The sequence below is a fragment of the Nomascus leucogenys genome, chromosome 1a (assembly GCF_006542625.1).
Source record: "Nomascus leucogenys isolate Asia chromosome 1a, Asia_NLE_v1, whole genome shotgun sequence".
NCBI lineage: Eukaryota > Metazoa > Chordata > Mammalia > Primates > Hylobatidae > Nomascus > Nomascus leucogenys.
Window position 1 is genome coordinate 935,130 of NC_044381.1, and position 22,580 is coordinate 957,709.

The 22,580-nt window shown below is 40.3% G+C and overlaps 1 protein-coding gene across 1 annotated transcript in view; it reads left to right on the forward strand.

Moving 5' to 3' along the window:
- The window catches only part of DOCK8 (dedicator of cytokinesis 8), a 240,320-nt gene that overhangs the window by 73,037 nt on the left and 144,703 nt on the right, over positions 1–22,580 (forward strand). Inside the window, exons 5-6 of the mRNA XM_030815609.1 lie at positions 11,208–11,331; positions 18,563–18,775. Coding sequence (XP_030671469.1) covers positions 11,208–11,331; positions 18,563–18,775 — 337 coding nt within the window. The remainder of the gene's footprint in view (positions 1–11,207; positions 11,332–18,562; positions 18,776–22,580) is intronic.

Genomic DNA, 22,580 nt, shown 5'->3' on the forward strand with positions numbered 1-22,580 from the left:
AACCTCACATACTACATTTTTAACTTGCTTTCTGTGAGTTGTATCTGTGTTGTTTTAGAATGATGGTAGAAGGAGAAGGACAAGGAGAAGGTGTTAATTCATATAAATGAAACCAGGTGGAAGCTGTGATGGCTTCATAGATAAGCCACTATTATGAAGAAGGAGAATTCAGATTTCTGTATAGACACTGACCAGGGACTCGTGGGCAGGAAGGTGTACAACACCTTCTTATCTTTATTCAGTGAGTTCCCCTCTGGGGAGACAAAGTTTGGTACATCCTTCTCTTTCCAGCTCCATCTGATCCACAGAGGTTCTGTCCAGATTCAGGCATTAAGGTATCTCTTCATTTGGATGAGTTTCCAGTTTTTCTGTGTCTTCGTAAGTGGTTTACTAGAAAGTTGGAGGAGGATGCAATAGGGGTTGCTGGCCGTTTGTTAATTAATGATTGATTAGCTCTCCTGTAATTGGTTATGCGCCAAATAATGTATGATTGTTTTGAAAGAAATCAAGTAATATGGAGGTGCATTAAGGAAAAGGCAAATCTCATGCCTCACTACTTACCAGCATCCTACGCTTTCCTTAACTCACTCTTCACTGCGTAAAGCCCAGCTGTGTAGCTTCCAGATCTTTTCATACCCTCACAAAAAGATATTTGCCTATTTATATTTTTCACATGAAGATATATGTATTAATGTATGTATTTATATATTACAAACATTTCTTTAAAATAACTGTCCATGTCAGACCTATATCCCATTCTACTGAAATGCTGCCTAGTGTTCAAAGGGTGAAGGAATGTGTCATAAGTTGTTGAAACTAAATGACCATTTTGGTTGTCTCCATTTTTCATAATTGCAAATAATACTGAAACAAACATATCTGCACATTTGCCCCTACACATGTGTGTGAATATTTCTGAGGGTAGAAATGAAGCCAGTGTACATGGTATGCTCTGATAGGTACTGCCAAATTCTTCTCCAGAAAAGTCGTGCTATTTCATTCCATTACCAACTGGGCATGAAACTGGCATGTTCCCATATCCTTGCCAGTGCTGGGTATTATTTATTAAAATAAAATTTAAATTCCTCCAGTCTTCTTTTAGTTATTATTTTAATCTGGAAGCTATTACACCTACTTTCTGAATACAGTTTCCTATCACCAAGTTTCCTTTCCTTATGTGTTCTAAAATCCCAGTTAAGTATGCACTTAACCATCCAACCATAAGTCCCACTCTTGAGTGTTTACATAAAACCTATATGCAAATATAGCAGTTTAGCAGTTTTATTTGTAATTGCCAAACCTGTAGAGCAGTTTTATTTGTAATTGCCAAAAACTGGAACAAAACCCAGATTGTACTCAGTTGGGTAGTAGATAAACAAACTTTGGTAAATCCATACAATGGAATATTACTCAGCAGTGAAATGGAACAAACAATTGATATATACAACAACATGGATGAATCTCAGATACAGTATGCTAAGTGAAAGAAGCCAGACAAAGCCCAGGCATGGTGGCTCACACCTGTAATCCCAGCACTTTGGAAGGCTGAGGCAGGTGGATCACTTGAGGTCAGGAGTTCCAGACCAGCCTGACCAACATGGTGAAACCCCATCTCTACTAAAACTACAAAAATTAGCCGGGCGTGGTGGCACGTGCCTGTAGTCCCAGTTACTCGGGAGGCTGAGGCAGGAGAATCTCTTGAACTCGGGAGGCGAAGGTTGCAGTGAGCTGAGATCATGCCATTGTACTCCAGCCTGGGCAACAAATTGAGATTCTGTCTTAAAAAAAAAAAAAAAAAAAAGCCAGACAAAAAAGATAACTGCATGATTCCATGTATCTGACATTCTGGAAAAGATAAAGCTACAGGGATGGAAAACAGGTCCATGGTTACCAGGGTCTGGGAGTGGGGAAGGGGGCTGACTACAAAAGGACATGGGAGTGTCCTTTGTGGGGTGCTGGGACTATAGTGCCCGTGATGTAAAATCTGCCTTGGACCATTAAATTAGAAGAAATCAATTCCATTTATCCCAAATATTCCCTGCAAGTGAAATACTTTGGTAGCATATATAATAATAATTCAATAAATATTAGCTATTATATTTATTAAGTAGTACATATCAGAAAACATACTTATATTAGCGTGTCAAAGGAATGAACACAGAATTCTCTCCCATATATTGAATGTACCATGGAGGGGGGGACCTGCCTTCCTCTGGAGGACCATACTTAATGAAGCCGCTTTGCCTTATAAGGACATGCCTTTGTTATCCAGAACCATGCAGTCAAACACTGATTTAGTTAGCTCCTTTATTCCTCAATTATCTCCTTGCTGATGTCACATTTCTCTATAATATCTAGAGATAGGCTTTTATGTCCTTGCTAGCTGTGGTAATGGTTTTGAATCCCACTTAGGGGGCAGAGGAGTAGAGTAATGGCCGCTTGCGTTCCCTCCCACCCTCATCATTCTATAGGGCATTTGCCACTCAAGTTCTATAATTGAGACATTTAAATCATACACATAATGCTGCCCATGAAGGGTAGAGGAAATTTTTAGATTTCTTTTTAAACCTAACAGAGAAAGATTAAGTTACACAAAAATGTAAAATACATGATCTCCAGTACATTGGAGAAAATGTATTTTCTTACTTGATATGTTTGTGTTACTTAGACTGGAAGATTTATTAAACGATTTCCATTCTATCATTCATGTCTACAGCACCAAATTTGGTGTCCTTGTTCTAAAAACAATAGTACTTTTCTCCCCATGACTTTTGAAAATGATTACTGGTTTACTGATTAGCATAGTGTCGTGTTTGCTTGTTTGTCCCACCTTTTATCTGCATATTTTGATAACGTTATGTAGATCAATATTTGATGACATCCTTTGGGTGATATTAACGATTTTAAGCTTTATTTCTTCTGTCATGTTCTCTAAATGAACCAAAGAGGGATAAACTTCAGAATGTTTTTGATGCTTGGTGGAGAGCTGAACTCTTAAGTAATTAAACTTGTTTACATACTATATTTATTCTTGCCGCAGAGACTGAAACATTTCATGAGTGTTATGGGCAGCATCATAAAAGTCTTTAGACTTTGTTTTTCATCTGGGGTGATTAAGGTAATTCTGAAGGAAGGTTGAGCTCAAGGAGAGCTGAGATATCAAGGAATGGGGTATCATCTGTTTTGTTACTCCATATTTTACTCCCAGTGAACTGGTAAACAATTAAAATTCAAACACATCAGTGCGTATAATTCAGTTACTCCCAAAACACCATAAAAATGTCTCCCTGATCAATAATTGCTTATTATGACATGCATTTGTTGTGCTAGCTGTCAAGGTGCTTAGCTATTTGCTTTCTAAAAGTATGAAAAGCACGCCCGGCTCATCAGCCTATGTGGTAACAAAGAGCAAAATCCAGCTGTGGAAGTCACAGAGCCACTCTTGACCTGTGGTACGTAGACTCCCTCCCCACTAAGTCTCTCCAGGCTCTGTTCACACACACCAGCCTGGTGCAGCTTGGATGCCCTCCTCACACCATATGGGTTCTCATTTTCCATGCCAGGCCGTCCGTCTTAAATGGATGCATCCTCACCGTGTTTGAGATTCAACTTCCTATTCTGGACCTCCTCGGCTACTCCCTACCCCAAGGCATGGAGGGCTGCCTTGTTCTGATGCACCTTATGATTTTAGCACCAAATTGTACAGGAAGGGAGAGAAGGGAAAGGAGGAAGAGGATGTGAAAGGAAAGAGACGGTAGGGAAGAGGAAAAAGAAGATGAGGAACACATTATTTTCTAATCTTCACAATAGGTCCTCAAAATGAGCAACATTTCCCCCTATTTCATACTTGAGGAAACTGTGACTCAGAGAGACTAAGGCACTTGCCCAAGGTCTCTTAGTACATTAAGGAGCCAGCATCTGCACCCAGTTCCTTCTGACTCTAGAGCCTGGATTCTGCCTGCTCCACCACACTGTCTTTAAGGAGAATGCTCTCAAAATGTGCTTGGTCTTTGGATTGTTTCAAACGTGTTAGAATAGTGTTTTAAGAAAAGGAATGCAGATCTCCTGCGAAGCAATAGGTCGAGTTCATTTCATGAGAATCATTTTTCTTGCCATTGGCCTACTTCCCCATTTTTCTCCTGTCTGCATGTAGGTGCAACAGGAACTCGGCTTTATTTGACTCCATTGCCAGGGTGGGGTAATGAGGCTGGGACTCTCTTGTAGCCAGTGGCAGTGAGCCAGCAGTCTCACTGCCTACCCAGTGATGGTTCCTTCTGCGGCCAGCACTTCTGGAATGAGTCATCTTTACATGCTTGCCAACCCTTGTCCTCTCCTCCCCAGCCAGGTTCACCCTTGCTGCCGTCAGGGAGCTTTGAGACTTCCTGAGATTTTTAAATGGGGAAGTAGATGTTAAACCTAGTATGAGGAAGAGAGGGAAAGTTGGCTCTGGTTTCAAACAGTCATAGAAGATGCTAGTCTTAATGCTTTCCATAGCAAAAACTCTGAAGGCTTAAAGCGTACATATTGTGAACTGAACTTTTAACACTATTGTGTAACTAATTTGTTAATGCCCATTTGTCATTGACTGTGGGGTCCATGTGAAAAACTCCCACAAACACTCTAACAAAATGGAAGACAGAAAAGAAAGCAAGCATCATTTGTGTACAATAGCCAAAGAACAATAGCCCAATAAATTTGATGGTCCCAAAAGTTAAGCATCTTTTGAGGAGAAAATTTGATTTTAGGGCCGGTTGGGGTAGCTTATGCCTGTAATCGCGGCACTTTGGGAGGCAGAGGTGGGTGGATCACCTGAGGTCAGGAGTTCGAGACCAGCCTGGCCCACATGGCAAAACCCCATTTCTACTAAAAATACAAAAATTAGCTGGGTACGGTGGCGCGTGCCTGTGATCCCAGCTACTTGAGAGGCTGAGACAGGACAATTGCTTGAACTCGGGAAGCAGAGGTTGCAGTGAGCCAAGATCATGCCACTGTACTCCAGCCTGGGTGAAGGAGCCAGACTCTGTCTCCAAAAACAGAAACAAACAGAAAAAGAAATTGAGTTTGATTTTTTCAGATACAGTGCATGAACTTTTTCTCATAAAATATTAAAGCTGGCGAAAATATCTTAGAATTCACCTCATGTTCATGCTTTACCCTATGAAGAAACAGAGGCACAGAGAGAAATAACTTGAGGATAATAGAAACAGGCACACACCTGTAAGTGTGTGTGTGTGTGTGTGTGTGTGTGTGTGTGTCAGAGAGAGAGAGAGATGTTCCCTTGTAAATAAACACTGTTGGAAATAGCTGCATTTTATTATAAGACAAAAAGTAATGCTAAAGCTGATATAGTTCTGGTTGCTAAGCCTCACACACAAAAGGTCTTTAGGTAGCTGCTTCCTGATTTTTATTTCTGTGGCCCAAAAAGGTCTCCTTGTAAACCTTCGTGTCATGTCATACTAAACCTTTGACATCAATACCCTTTAAAATGCACAGGTCCTTAAAAAAAAAAAAGGCAAAGGGCAAATACTAATGTGGGAAATTTGAATTTTAATTAACTGTTTGTTTCAATGTTAGAATAAATTAATGTTAGATAAATTCTTTGGTAATTTTTTCCCCCTAAAATTGGATTTTTCAAGAAACATCACTCGTTCAGTATATTGTTATTTGCGGTAGCATAATTTTAGGGGATAATTTAATATTTGCATATATTTGTCACTACTTGGGTTGGTTTTTGTCCCCTGACCCCCAGCCAGGATGTTAGATCACACAGATTTTTTTTTTCTTTGAGCCCTTACGGGAGAGTCCAAAACAGTCACTTTATGCACTAGGAAAGTTTATCCAGTCAGCATACACAGATATGTTGTTGCCTACATTTATATTTGCGAGAGTGACTGTTAAGAAGCTAGCAGGTTTATTAAATCTGTCTGAGAATCTCTCTCAAATAACTCTGTTAATGGACAATCCAGCAATCCTCCCATCTCATCCTCCCAAGTAGCTGAGACTACAGGCAGGTGGTACCATACTCGGCTAATTTTTTGTGTTTTTTGTAGAGATGCGGTTTCACCATGTCACCCAGGCTGGTCTCAAACTCTTGGGCTCAAGTGGTCCTCCCGCCTTGGCCTCCCAGAGTGCTGGGATTACAGGTGTGAGCCACTGCACCCAGCCTGTATATTTTTCTTGAAATCCTTTTTGAATGTTTAGTCTTACTTCCTTATTCAGAGTTCACCTTGTTTATTTTTTTTTTCATTTCCCCAATTTAGCGTGCTTTTCACCCAGCCCTAGCAACATAGGTTTGGGTCAGAGAAATTCAAGTGGCCAGGGGACGCTAAAGATAGCCCATTATGGCCGGGCACGGTGGCTCACATCTGTAATCCCAGCACTTTGGGAGGCCAAGGCGGGCAGATCACAAGGTCAGGAGATCAAGACCATCCTGGCTAACATAGTGAAACCCTGTCTCTACTAAAAATACAAAAAAATTAGCTGGGTGTGGTGGTTGGCGCCTGTAGTCCCAGCTACTCAGGAGGCTGAGGCAGGAGAATGGCGTGAACCCGGGAGGCGGAGCTTGCAGTGAGCGGAGATTGTGCCACTGCACTCCAGCCTGGGTGACAGAGCGAGACTCTGTGTCAAAAAAAAAAAAAAAAAAAAAAGAAAAGATGGCCCATTATGGTAAGCCTTGACTTGAATTAGTCACCAAGCTAGTCTTACCTCTTTTCTAGGCTAATTCTTGTTTTGTTTTTTTTTTCTTTTTTTTGGCTCAAAACAAATTGTCTTCAGAACACAATAAAATCCAGGGAGAGTGTCCTGTTCTTCCTACAGACATCACCGGGACATCTTATTCTTTAATTAATTCAGTCAACTAAAATTGGTCAAATACCTGCTCTCTGTGCCAGAGTTATAAACTTTGTATTTGTATAATTGCTAGTAGCTCTCTTACATTTCTTACTTTATCTATCTGGCATTTGATCTGCCTAATACCTTGCAATATCACCTCATGTCCCTTTACTAGCTTGGTGGTTTTTCTATAGTTCAGGAAATCAAACAAAATGGTGTGTGACCTGGAGGAACTAGAAAAACAATAGTAAACCAAACCCAAAGCCAGCAGAAGAAAAGAAATAACCAAAATCATAGCTGAAAAAAATTAAGACGTGAAAATCCGTACAAAAGATCTATGAAACCAAAAGTTTGTTATTCAAAAAAATAAACAGGGTTTATAGACCACTAACTAGATTAATAAAGAAAACAAGACAGAAGATCGATCCAAATAAGCACAATCAGGAATGACAAAAATGACAGTACAACTGATGCCTCAGAAATATAAAAAGTCCTCAGACACTGTTATAAATACCTCTATGCACACAAACTAGAAAACGTAGAAGAAATGGATAGATTCCTGGAAACACACAAGCCCCCTAAAATTGAAGCAGGAAGAAATTGAAATCTTGAACAGACCAATAATGAGTTCTGAAATTGAATCAGTAATACAAAACGCAGCCCAAAAAGCCCTTAATCAGATGGATTCACAGCCAAATTATACCAGACATACAAAGAAGAGCTAGTACCAATCCTACTGAAATTATTTCAAAAATTCAAGGGGGAAGGACTCCTCTTTAACTCATTCTGCAAAGCCAGCATCATTCTGATACCAAAACCTGGGAGAGACACAGCAGAAAAGAAAACTTCATGCCGATATCCCTGATGAACATCAACACAAAAATCCTCAACAAAATACTGCAAACCAAAGCCAGCAGCACATTGAAAAGTTAATTCATCACAATCAAGTAGGCTTTATTCCTGGGATGCGAGGTCGGTTCACCATACACAAATCAATAAATGAGACTCATCATATAAACAGAATTAAAAACAAAAACCACAGGATAATCTCAATAGACACAGAAAAGGCTTTTAACAAAATTCAACATCCCTTCATGTTAAAAACCCTCAACAAATTAGGCATTGAAAGAACATACCTCAAAATAATAAGAGCCATCTATTATTCAACTATCCACAGCCAACATCATACTGAATGGACAAAAGCTGGAAGCATTCCTCTTGAGAACTGGAACAAAACAAGGATGCCTACTCCCACCACTTATATCAACATGGTACTGGAAGTGCTAGCCAGAGAAATCAGGCAAGAAAAAGAAATAAAAGACATCCCAATAGGAAGAGAGGAAGTCAAACTAGCTCTGTCATAGTGCAGGCAATATAATTCTGTACCCAGAAAACACTGCAGACCCTGCTAAAAGGCTCCTAGAACTGATAAACAACTTCAGTAAAGTTTCAGGATACAAAATCAATGTACAAAAGTCAGTAACATTTCCACACACCAGTAATGTCTAAGTTGAGAGCCAAATCAAGAATGCAATTCCATTTATTTTATTCTTTTGAATAAAATACCTAGGAATACTGCTAATCAAGGAGGTGAAAGATCTCTACAATGAGAATTATGAAACACACTGAAAGAGATCAGAGGTGACACAAACAAATGGACAAATATTCCGTGCTCGTGGATAGGAAGAATCAATATTATTAAAACAGCCATAGTGCCCAAAGAGATTTTGAGATTCACTACTATTCCTATCTAAACTGCCAACATCATTTTTTCACAGAATTAAAAAAAAAACCTATTCCAAAATTCGTGTGGAACCAAAAAACCTGAATAGCCAAAGCAATCTTAAGCAAAAAGAACAAAGCTGGTGGCATCACACTGTGTGACTTCATACTACACTACAAGGCTACAGTGACCAATACAGCATAGTCCAGGTACAAAAACAGACACGTAGACCAATAGAACAAGATAAAGAACCAGAAATAAAGCTGCACACCTACAGCCATCTGATCTTTGACGAAGCTGACAGTAACAAGCCATGAGGAAAGATCTCCCTATTCAATAAATGGTGCTGGAGTAACTGGCTAGTCATATACAGAAGATTGAAACTGGACCCCTCCCTTTAATCATATACAAACATTAACTCAAGATGGATTAAGGACTTAAATGTAAGACCTAAAATTACAAAAACCCTAGAGAAAAAAACTGGGAAATACTATTCTGGCCATTGGCCTTGGTAAAGAATTTATGAATAAGTCCCCAAAAGTAATTGTAACAAAAACAAAAATTGACAAGTGGGACTTAATTATACTAAAGAGCTTCTGCACAGCAGAAGAAACTATCAACAGAGTAAACTGACAACCTACTGAATAGGAGAAAATATTCGCAAACTGTAAATCTGAAGAATGTCTGATATCCAGAATCTATAAGGAACTTAGATAATTCAACATGCAAAAAACAACCCCATTTAAAAATGGGCAAAGGACATGAACAGATACTTCTCAAAAGAAGACATACACGTGGCCAAAAAATATATGAAAAAATGCTCAACGTCACTAATTATTAAATAAATACAAATCAAAACCACAACGTGATACCAACTCACAACAGTCAGAATGCCTGTTATTGAAAAGTCAAAAAATAGACTGGGCATGTGGCTTACGCTTGTAATCCCAGCATTTTGGGAGGCTGAAGCAGGAGGATTATTTGAAGCCAGGAGGTTGAGACCAGCCTGTGCAATGTAGCAAGACCATGTCTCTACAAAACATCAAAATAAACGGAAAAAAGAAAAAAGAAAAAATTAGCCGGGTATGGTGGCATGTACCTATACTCTCACCTACTGGGAGGCTGAGGTGGGAAGATTGCTTGAGCCTAGGAATTCAAGGCTGCAGTGAGCTATAATCACACCACTGCACTCCATGCTGGGTAGCAGGACGAGACCCTGTCTCAAAAAAAAAAAAAAAAAGGGGCAAAAATTAACATGTTGGAAATTAGTTCAGTCACTATGGAATGCAGTGTGAAGATTTCCGAAAGAACTTAAAACAGAACTACCATTCAACCCAGCAATCCCGCTACTGGGTCTATACCCAAAGGAGTATAAATTGTTCTACAAAAGAGACACATGCACTCGTATGTTCATCACAGCACAATTCACAATAGCAAAGACATGGAATCAACCTAGATGCCCATCAACAGGAGACTAGATAAATAAAATTTGGTACGTATACACCATGAAATACTGCACAGCCATAACAAAGAACAAAATCATGGGTTTTTTTTTTGGCAACAACATGGATGCAGCTGGAGGCCATTATCCTAAATGAATTAACACAGGAACAGAAAACCAAATACCACATGTTCTTATTTATAAGCAGGAGCTAAACATCGGGTAAACATGGGCATAAAGATAACACGGTAGACACCGGGAACTACTAGAGAAGGGAGGATGGAAGCAGGTGTGCGTTGAAAAACTGCCTATTGAGTACTATGGTCACCACGTGGGTGACGTCAGTATCATTCATACGTCAAACCTAAGTGACATGCAATTTACCCATGTAATGAATTTGCACATGTATCCCTTGAACCTAAAATAAAAGTCAGAAAAAAATAAAAGATAAGATATCCCGTATCCGCAACAAAAATAAAAATGGCGCGTGTTTGTGCACTTGACTTTGCAGCATGTTTTCCAAAGATGTCTTTGAGTCATAAAAATGGGAAATACACATGTTGGTTTCTCTAGTCATCACTTGACAACTTATATGTTTTACCTTTCTTATGGTGGTCTGTCTCATTTCTTCAGTGACAAGGCTAGACATTCTCTTTTAAACTCTTTCCATAGCTGTATATTATTCAACACAATTTTAACAGAGTTCATAGAGTGGAGATTGAGGATGTTTGCAAAGATAAATCATTTATTTTTATTTTTTCTTAACCGTGTCCTGCCTGCTTTATTCATTATTAAGAACATTGATGTGAAGATTAAATGGTTTTGTCTATTTTTATCTTCAAACGATCTCTATTTGCGGCTTCTGCACATTGCTAGATTTATTCCAGCCACTTACACTAGGGTCATAGTTTAGCTTCAGCTCGGAGCCAAATGCCCCACAGCTGAAATGACCGCACCTCTGAAGTGGCATTTTCGCAGGCCATGCCTCCCTTTAATAATGAGCCAGCCAGGGGGTAAATTTGTATCTCATTACAACAGAGCCTTGTATTAGTCCTGGAGTATAATTAAATGTGAGAAATTACAATTGGTGCCCTCTTTGAAAGCTCTCTCAGCACCATGTCTACACTTAAGCCATTACTTTTATTTTTAATCTAATGGTTTGCCTCTCTCTCTCCCTCTTTCTCTCTCCAAATTAAATATCAACCATAAAAGAAACCAAGGAAGTCCAGAAATTTGTGGCTTTAAAAAGACTGGATCCCGAAAAGATTTTCACAAGACGCTTCCGAAACAGACGTTTGAGTCGGAAACCCTGGAGTGCAGTGAACCCGCTGCTCAGGTATTTCCTATCAACAAACATGGTTACCAGGTTACTGGGCCCTTCTGCCAGGGCATTCTGTCGATTTTACAAACTAGAATAAAGATAGACTCATAGAAAGTTTAAGTAGGAGGAACTTTACCATCTGAGGCAGTGATATATTTTTTCAAATGTATTTGTAGCTATAGAAATTGGTGTTCAAATGAAAACCCAGAAACCCAATGATTAAAATAGAAAAAAGTGGAAAACCTCTAACTGGGGGACAGAGACACCTTGGGCCCATCCCTACGACAATTCCTGCGGAGACTCTTGGTGCCCCTAAGGCAAACTACAGAGTAATGTAAAGCTCCGTGCTGAAGCCAGAATACCTGCATTCTCCTAGTGATTCTACCATGTACTAACTCTCTAACTTCAGGCAGGATAATTAAACTTACTGGGCTTCAGTTTCCTCCCCTGGGAAACAAGGATGATAATACTAACTCATGAGGTTATTTGAGTATTAAATGAGTTAATATCCATAAAGAATTAGAATATTGCCAAGTACACTTAGTGCCTAGTAAATGCGGGTCACTGTTGCTGTTATTCTTATTATTCTTTTTTTTTTGTTGTTGTTGTTGTTGAGACAGAGTCTTGCTGTGTCGCCCAGGCTGGAGTGCAGTGATGCGATCTCGGCTCACTGCAAGCTCCGCCTCCCGGGTTCACGCCATTCTCCTGCCTCAACCTCCCAAGTAGCTGGGACTACAGGCACCCGCCACCACGCCCAGCTAATTTCTTTTTGTATTTTTAGTAGAGACGGGGTTTCACCATGTTAGTCAGGATGGTCTCGATCTCCTGACCTTATGATCCACCTGCCTCGGCCTCCCAAAGTGCTGGGATTACAGGTGTGAGCCACCACGCCTGGCCAGTTGTCATTATTCTTATAAAGTAATTACAGTTTAAAATTCAAGTTAAAGTGTCCATATTGTGAGATGAACTTTTAACACTATTCTGTAACTAATTTTTTAAATGCCTGGGGTCATTTGAAGAACTCCAGAAAACACTCTAACAAATAGAAGACAGAAAGCAAGCCAGCCTTCATTTGCATAAAACAGCCAAAGAACAATAGCCAAATAAATTTCATGTTTCCAAAAGTTAAGCTCTATACACCTATGTTCACAGCAGCATTATTCACAGCAGCCAAAAGGTAGAAGCAACCCAAGTATCCATCCATAATGAATGGATAAACAAAACGCGGTCGCCGCGGGCTGGGGGAGGGGGGAGTAGGAAGTTATTGTTTAATGGGTAGAGTTTCGGCTTTCCAAGATGAACGGCATTATGGAGATGGATGCTGGTGATGGTTATACTGCAGTGTGAATGTGTTTAACGCTACTGAGCTGTCCAATCTGCCCATTTTATAGATGAGAAAAATAAAATTGAGAAGAAAAAACTTGTTCAAGTTTGCACAGAACTTCTTGTAAACTAATATAGTTTTCAGCTTCCACGTGTCTTCATAATACAGGAATCTCACCATGCTAGAAATGATTCGAGGTTTTAAAATAATACTAATTTTTCAGACAAGGTGGTCCCCCTAAAGCAAAGCCAACTACTTACTTGGAGCTCCACAGTAGAATCAGCTATCATTTCCAGCGCTAAATATGACAGGCTTACTGAGGGATAGAATACCTGGATGCTCTGCTCTATGGGAGATTTAAGGAATTTTTCATCAGTAATTTTGACTAAATTCCATTTTCACCCTACATGCTGACCAATTAAATTGTCCCTCTTAATGTTAGTCAGACAGAAGCCACAGTAGGTATTTCAACAGAAGAAATTTAACACAGGGAATTGATTAAACCGGTTTTGGAGGTCTGAGAGAACCAAAAGGGAAAAATTGAGGCTATCCTAAAATCGTCATTATGGAAAACAGCACACCACCCTGGGGCTGGGGTATATGGCAGTGGTTCTCCACTTTAGCTTCATCAGAATCTCCCAGAGGGTTTGTTCAAACATAGGTTGCTGGGCCCTGTCTGCTGGAATTTCTGATTCAGTAGGTCTGGAGGGTGAACCTCCATACTTTTTAATTAGCATTTCCTAAGTGATGCTGTTGCTGCTGGTCCCAGGACCACAATTTGAGGACTACGGGTCTAGGGGAAGAGCTTGGAGGTGTCAGAACGTAGAAGCTCAGAAGAGGAGCCTGAGAGCAAGGACTGACATCCCTGAGAAGGTACTGCCCAGCTGGTGGTGTTATCTCAGGATCTCGGCGGGAAAAACCTCATGGAGCCTGGACTCACAGCTCACAGGAGGAGAAATTGCCTGGCTGGTGCTGGTACCTTCAAGGAGGTAAGGTAAGGGTGATTCTGGAAGTACCAAAAGAACTGAAGGCTAGAACCAACTGTCACTACGAAGGTGAGAGGAATAGCAAGAGGAAGGAGCCAGGCCCTCTGACCTCCTTGAACCATCCGGTAACCCTATAGGGCTCCCTATTGACAGAACCTAAAGGGAGCAGCAGAAACAGCGGAAATATGATTTGCTGACCCAGCATCAAAGAACAAAGCATAAAAGGGTGAATTTGGCGCCCAGAAACCATAGGTGAAGACCAGCATACACACAAAGCACATGCTTTCCTGCAGCATACTAGCAGAGAACTCAAGTCACTGTGTTGTGTTTTCTTTTTTTTTTTGTTTGTTTTGAGATGGAGTTTTGCTCTTATTGCCAGGCTGGAGTGCAATAGCATGATCTCGGCTCACTACAACCTCCACCTCCCGAGTTCAAGCAATTCTTCTGCCTCAGCCTCCCGAGTAGCTGGGATTACGGACATGCGCCATCACGCCTGGCCAATTTTGTATTTTTAGTAGAGACGGGGTTTCTCCGTGTTGGTCAGGCTGATCTCCAACTCCTGACCTCAGGTGATCCGCCCACCTTGGCCTCCCAAAGTGCTGGGATTACAGGCGTGAGCCACCGCACCCGGCCCACTGTCTGTGTTTAAGAGCCAAGTTGATCGTATGATCCAGCGGTCTCACTACTGGATATATGTCCAGAGGAAAGGATATGAGTATATCAAAGAGACATCTGCACTCCCATTTTTATTGCAGCACCATTCACAGTAGCCAAGACGTGGACTCAACGTAAGTGTCCATCAACAGAAGAATGGATAAAGAAAATGTGGGATGTATACACGATAGAATACTCTTCAGCCATAAAAGAATGAAATCCTGTCATTTGCGTCAACATGGATGAGTCTGGAGGACATTAAGTGAAATAAGCCAAGCACAGTAAGACAAATACTGCATGATCTCACTTATATGTGGAAGATAAATAAGTTAATCTCATAGAAGCAGAGGGTAGAATAGTGGTAACTAGATGCTGGGAAGGATGGATGGAGAAGGGAATAGAGAGGCTGGTTAACAGTTACAAAATTAAAGCGAGATAGGAGAAATAAGTTGTGGTATTCGATAGTACTGTAAGGTGACTAGAATTAATAATAATTTATTCCGTATTTCCAAATAGCTAGAAGAAAGGATTTTGAAAGTTCCCAACACAAAGAAATGATAATTGAGGCAATGGGTACACTAATTACCCTGATTTGATCATTACACATCGTACACGGGTGTTGAGATATTACACTGTGTCCCATAAATAGGTACAACTATTATGTGTCTATTAAATTTTTTTAAAGAGCCAAATTGTACAAAAGTTGTTTGTTTTGAAATATTGGAATAATACTCATCATGGAGAGAATCTCAGACTGTGAGATGACAGCAATGTTTTCAATTCCACTTTCATTCTTGTGCACCTTCTTATTGGGTAGAATGGTGAGGCCACATAGCTAGATTTATAAAATTTAAACACGTATATGATAAGATTCCTTGGTACATGTAGATTTTATAAAAATTAGATTATATTATGCATAATATTGCATAACTTCCTTTTTCATATTAGCAATATACTGTGATTATCTTTCTCTTCCAATTAATACGTGTTCTTTCTGTTTTTGAGACAGAGTCTTGCTCTGTCGCCCAGGCTGGAGTGCGGTGGCATGATCTCGGCTAACTGCAACACCTGCCTCCCAGGTTCAAGCGATTCTCCTCCCTCAGCCTCCAGAGTAGCTAGGACTACGGGCATGTGCCACCACACCTGACTAATTTTTTGTATTTTTAGTAGAGACGGGGTTTCACAATGTTAGCCAGGATGGTCTTGATCTCCTGACCTCGTGATCCCCCCACCTTGGCCTCCCAAAGTGCTGGGATTACAGGCATGAGCCACCGCACCTGGCCAGGTTCTTTCTTTTAATGGCTGCATAACATTCTATTTTATGAAAGTTCCAAAATCTCTTAATACTTCCTTTTGGGGGGCATTTAGTTTACTTCTATTGTTTTGCTATCACAAACTGTTTCAGAGATGCTCTTGACCTCACATTCTTGCACACTTGCCAGTTATACCCTACGGATAAATTCTTAGAAGTGAAATTTCTAGATTAAGGGATGAGTAATGTTAGACTTTTGACTTATATGTACCTTGACGTCCTTTTAAATAAATTTGGGAAATTAAACTCATTTTCCTCAAACTCTTATAAATTCTAAGAAAAACAAAAGTATTATTAATTGAAGTGTTAATGTTGATTATTTCTAGCACATTCAGTTTATGTGCTAGAAATGTATGATCTAGTAGAGTAGTACTTTTGTGAGGTAGATGTCACAAAAAATGTGTAGTACGGAGAAATTGTCCAGTAGTATGTCCATTTAGTAGAATTTTGAGAATAACATTTTGCCATAAATTTTATAGATATTTACCATTAATCCATTTGTAGTCCTACAACATATGGTTGATTACAGTTATACATTTTTTGCTGAGTCTTTGGTTCAAGGCACGCAGTTCCCAATTACAAAGACATTCCTAATGGAATAAAGCATCCACTTTGTGACTGATTTAAGGTTGTTTTCTTAAAGCACACCGCAGCCAAAAGTGGACACAGCTTGAATAGCAAATTTTTTCCTTTTTGTTGTTGTTGCTTAATCCAATAACTGTTACCAAATTCCTGTAGAAAAGCGTTGCCCACTCCCACATTGATCTTTGGAAGCATAACATTCAGCTTTGGTGTTTATACACAATTTAATTTGGAAGGCTCCTCACAAATCGTCTTATTTTCCAGTTTCAAAAACCAAGTTTTGAGTGGAGATTAAGACAAGGTCTCTTTATTTCCCGGTGCAGTCTCCTATCTATTTATTTGTGAATGAATGAATGAATTAATTAATTAATGAGACAGGGTTTCACTTTGTCACCCAGGCTGGATTGCAGAAGAAGTCATTGTGGCCGGGCGTGGTGGCTCATGCCTGTAATCCCAGCACTTTGGGAGGCCAAGGCAGGCGGATCACTTGAGGTCAGGAGTTCAAGACCAGCCTGGCCAACATGGTGAAATACTGTCTCTACTAAAAATACAAAATTAGCCAGGCGTGGTGGCATGTGCCTGTAATGCCAGCTACTCAGGAGGCTGAGGCAGAAGAATCACTTGAACCCGGGAGGCAGAGGCAGCAGTGAGCTGAGATTGCGCCATTGCACTCCAGCCTGGCCAAAAAAAAGTGAAACTCCGTCTAAAAAAAAAAAAAAATCCGGTCTTTCCTCTTAGCTTTATTAAATACACCTTAACTTTAGAAGCTTAGAAGCACAGTAATTAGAACTGGGCTAACTTTAAAAAAAATTTTCACAAAGAAATTAGTAACTTGTAGGGTCATTTATAATCTTTTTCTCTGTTACAGTTTTAAAAAGTTAATACAATAATTTATTTACTTATTTTTTGAGACGGAGTCTCGCTCTTGTTGCCCAGGCTGGAGTACAGTGGCACAATCTCGGGTCATTGCAACCTCTGCCTCCCGGGTTCAAGCGATTCTCCTGCCTCAGCCTCCCAAGTAGCTGAGATTATAGGCACTGGCCACCACGCCCAGCTAATTGTTTTGTATTTTTAGTAGCGATGGGGTTTCACTATATTGGCCAGGCTGATCTTGAACTCCTGACCTCAGGTAATCCACCCACCTCAGCCTCCCAAAGTGCTGGGATTACAGGCATGAGCACAATATTTTAAAAATAGTACTTTATTACAGAAGCTAGATGTGCACTTTAAATTATTACCAGAAAATTAGTGTGGCAGACAAATTCTATGGTTGTCTCATCATCTGGGCCTGTGACATTCACACCTTTGTGATGTTCATCCCTGACTGTGGGTGGGACCTGGGACTTGCTGCTGTCAAAACAATATAGCAAAGCGTGAGAGGATGTCACTTGTGATCATATTACATAGCAGCCAAAATGGAGTAAAGACTTAAATGGGGCCGGGCGCAATGGCTCACCCCTGTAATCCCAGCACTTTGGGAGGTTGATGGGGGCAGATCACCTAAGGTCAGGAATTTCAGAACTGCCTGGACAATATGGTGAAACCCCATCTCTCCTAAAAATACAAAAACAGCCGGATGTAGTGGTGGATGCCTGTAGTCCCAGCTACTAGGGAGGCTGATGCAGGAGAATCGCTTGAACCCGGGAGGCAGAGGTTGCAGTGAGCTGAGATGGCGCCATTGCACTCCAGCCTAGGTGTTGCAGCAAGACTCTGTCTTCAGACAAAAAAAAGGTGATCATACCTCGCTGCAGCCTTGAACTCCTGGGGGGGGTTCAAGCCGTCTTCCTACCTAAACCTCCCAAGTAGCTAAGACTGTAGGTGCACGCCACCATGCTTGGCTAAGTTTTGCTTTTTTTTTTTTCTTTTTTTGAAGAGACTGAGTCTCATGGTGTTGCCTAGGCTGGTCTTGAACTCCTGGCCTCAAGCAATCCTCCCACCTTGTCTACCCAAGTACTGGGATTAAAGGCATAAACCACTGCACCTGGCCCCGTCTCGTTTTTGTTACAACTTCCTCCAGCTCTGTTTTGCTCTAGTGTGAGAAATGAGCGTGGGTCATTAAGAGGCTCGGCCCCCCAGCCCCAGGAAAGAACAAGCCAACAACCGATAGGAACGTAGTGCTGTTTTCAGTCCTTTCCTCAGGACTGGTTTGTCTGCATAAGATGAGTAACTACCTGCTTCCAGGTGACAAGAAGACATTTAATTTTAGAATAGTCGATCCAGGAAGCTAAGATGTCATTCTCGTCAAATCCCCAGTTTCTTCAGAAGACTTGAGGCCTGGCTGAGATTCTGCAGTCCCAAATTGGAGCAGTCTTGAGACATCCAAGATTCTTCAGTTCTCATTTTAGATTCGCTGTCTCTCTCACAAAGACCCACTGTTTTCTCTCACAGGCAGGCCCCCGCCACTTAAATGTGCTGTGCGATGTGACTGGGAAAGGCCCCGTCACTGCCTGTGACTTTGACCTCCGCAGCCTGCAGCCTGACAAGCGGCTAGAAAACCTCCTGCAGCAAGTGAGTGCCGAGGACTTTGAGAAGCAGAATGAGGAGGCCCGGAGGACCAATCGGCAGGCCGAGCTCTTTGCCCTTTACCCATCAGTGGATGAGGTGGGTGCCACTGTTTCCATACTGGAGAATCTCAGTGAAAACTCTGAGAGTCATGTGGACAATTGTGTTGTTCATTATTACTGTATAGCAGCCCATGATGCCAGGGCTCACTTGTATGATTTCTGGGGCCTTGTTTTTCACTCAGGCGAGCCTGTGTGTCATGGCACAGCCAATATTGATTATCATACAGATGGTTTTCTGATAATAATAACAACTGGAATTTTCACAGCACTTTACAAAATGTGTTCACTAAGAGCATCTCATTTAATCCCCAAACGTTTCAAGGGTCTACATGTAGGAATCACACCCAGCAAGTCAAACCATCCTATTATTTGAGGGTGTGTGTGGTCACTAATCCATTGAGACATACGTTACTTAAACTTTGATGTTCTTTAGTGCTTTGTTACTTTCTTTTTAGTGGTCTCTATGAGCAACCAGAGAGACCTGCTTTGAAAACGTTTCAGGCGGGATAATCACAGCCCGTGCTCCCAACGTGTAGGACTTTGGGACCTTGATTGTTTACTTCTTCCTTTATTGGAGCTGACTGACAACAATAGGATAGTGTAGACTTTGCCTGTGGTCACTGCCTGAGGCACTTGGGATGAAATGAGAGGTGACCATCATTCAAGCCTTGTGTCTGTTTGAACTCCTTGTACTGTATAGGAGGCTGTCAGTTTTCCCCTCTGCGTGAGGTTATCTACACTTCTGGGTCTTGTCAGAACAGATTACTGCTATATCTCTCCCGTCCAAATTGTATTGAAAGTTCAGTTGGAAGAAACAGGATTTGAGGAAACTTTGCATAAAAGATGTTCTATCCATCCATGCCTCTAAATATTTGAAATTTGATCCTTGGATTAAGTGAGACAATCAGAGAGCCTGATACCCCCACCCTTCTGGATTGTGTTTGCTCACCTGCCCTTCCGTGAGCTCCCCACTGGTGAGCAAGGAGGACAGTAAAGGAAACCGCAGTCATGAGATAGGATATCACGTCCACATGGAAATACTATTGTTGACATTGACCTACTCACCATCTAGCACCTTCCTCTTTGATGATCTGAAGGGCAATTAGCCTTCACATCTTCAGAGAAAGAAGAAGCACGCTTCTGCTGAGATAATATGAACACTTAGAGATTGTGCTCATTTTGTAACTAACTCTCTTAAATTCTTTACTTAGAGCAAATTTCTGTCCACCTTCACCAAATGTGGCAACTTACTGATTGGTGTCCTGAATTTACTCCAGCTTTCTTTTCTTTTCTTACCGTGATTTTCTAAGCACCTTGGTTTCCTCATCTATTTTTATTTTATTTGCAGTTTTTGTCAGCAGCCTCAAATGGTCTTCTGAATGAGGCAGAGTATAAAAATAAATTATCTCACTTATATATAGACTCTAAAAAAAGTGGATCTCATGGAAACAGAGTAGAAAGGTGGCTACCAGGGGCTGTGGGGAGAGGGAGAAGGTGTTGATCAAAGGCTACAAAGTCTCAGGCTGGAGGAATACATTTTAGTGACCTATTGCACTGCATAGTGACCAGAGTTAATAATAATGTGTTGTATATTTCAAAACTCCTTTAAAAAAAGATTTTTAATGTTCTCATCACACACACACACACAAAAGGTAAGTTGGTGAGGTGATGGATATGTTAATTAGCTTGATTTAATCTTTCTACAATGTATACATAGATCAAAACATTACACTGTACCCCATAGATGTTCACAATTAGTATTTGTCAATTAAAAAGTAAATTAATAAAGTATGAATAATGTGAGCAATATCATCCTCTCCTTTCCTCAGATTAGAAAGCAAGAATTAGGCTAAAGAGCTTTTTCAAGATTCAACGGATAAATTAAATTATAAAATGGGGCCCTAACCCGCTAACTACGAAGTTCATGTTCCCTTGCTTGTGTATCTACATACATACGACTACCTGGTATGTTGGGACACATAACTGAAATCCAAAGATGATATTTTTAAATATCATGTAACTGTTTCGTTTCCATCCACAGTATTAAGACTTTTTACCAGATTTGTCAAGATATATTAAATCAGACTGATTTGGCCTTTACTTTCCTTCCTCTTCCTCTCAGTTCTGTAATGGAGATGCCGATGTGTAATACAGGGACCCAAAGTGGGTGCCAGAAGAGAGAGAACAATTGGAGGATGCAGAGAATATGTCCAGTGAGACATTTGCTTGTCAATGTCTCCCTGGTGGTATTAGATGGGAGAATGTTCCATCTGAGCTGATTAAAATAATGAAACATAGCCTGGTTTTAGAGGAACTTTGTTTTATGATCTTTGAAACAATGCAGACACTCCACTGGGACTGAAAGTTATAATCTAGAAGCAGGCCTAATGGGGCCTGCTTTTATCGAGTAGAGAGAAGTGCTTCGTAATTAGTGTTCCAGTTATTTCTAAATTGGCATGTCTAAAATGCTTGAGGGCCTCTGTACCAGCCCTTTAATATTTTGAAGCTGTTGTCACAGAAATTGCATTTGTCCTTATAATTTGTGCTTTTTTCTAAGAAAGTTCTATGGAGGAAAGGTAAATTTCTACCTACTCTGACATGATTACAAATGCTGGTTTTTTCAATGACACAATCAGATTTTTAAATATTATCACTACTTGATTTCCCTGTAAGCAAAGTTAGAAGAGAGGTAAACTAGTATATCCAAGTTACGGCTGAGTCTACAGGAGAAGCAAAAGTTGGACTTAACCACCAAGCTTCTATAAGGCAAGTTCTTTCCCTAATTCATTCTGATTCTACAAAAGGTGGTCATTCTACAAAAGGCATTCTATGTCAATCCCTAAGAAAGATTCCACTAATACTCCAAATCATAAAAATGTTTGCTGAGGCTCTTGGTTACAAGTGACAGAACCCAACTAAAACCAATTCAGAAAAAAAGGTTGGGGGGGTACTTCTTGGCTCACCTAAGGAAATCACAGGTAAGTAAATGTGGAGTTGACCTCCAGATCCATTGGGACAGTAAATGAAAGAATATGATCTCTCTCATACTGTCTCTTTCTCTCTCATTATCTCTTTCATTCCCTTCATTTGTATGTATCTTTAGGATGATGAAAACAAGAGGTATCCATTAATGTTTCACATTTCCACTTTCTGCTTGCTTGGGAATTAGTTCCCATTTCAGTTAGCTATAAAGCCTGAGAAAATTCATATAGCTTAGAAGAGACTTAGGAAATATATCATCCAAATGTCATATGTGGACCTTGTTTGGATCTTGATTTAACAAAGTAACAATAAAAACAAGTTGAGACAGTCAGGGAAATTTGAAACTGACAAAAATTATTTAGTGGCAATAAGAAATTATTTATTTTTAGGCATAATAATGGTATTGCTATATGTTTTTAAAAGTCTTTATCTTTTAAAGATAAGTACTGAAATATTTATATATGTATATGGTCTCTGGGAAGTTGCTTCTACGTAATCCAGTACTGAGCGAGAAAGGTAGTAAGTGGGTAAATAGGTGAAACCAGAATGCCCCTGAATTGAACTTGTTGAAGCTAGGTGATGGGTGAACGGTGGTTCATTGCATTACTCTCTCAACTTTTGTATATGTTTAAAATTTTCCCAATGAAAATCTTTTTTAAAAGAATTTCAAAAATTAGAATCTAGACCAAAGGCAGTCCCAGAAATCCATGAGTGTCTCTACCTTCAGGTTGTTTTCCAGTTAGGGAGATCTTCCCTTTAGATATGTCTGTTCCAATGATCCTAAAAGGTCCAGATTGCCCTGAGCGAGTAGGCATCAAAACAATGTCTCCTCTTAAATAAACTCAGCCATTCCACCCAGC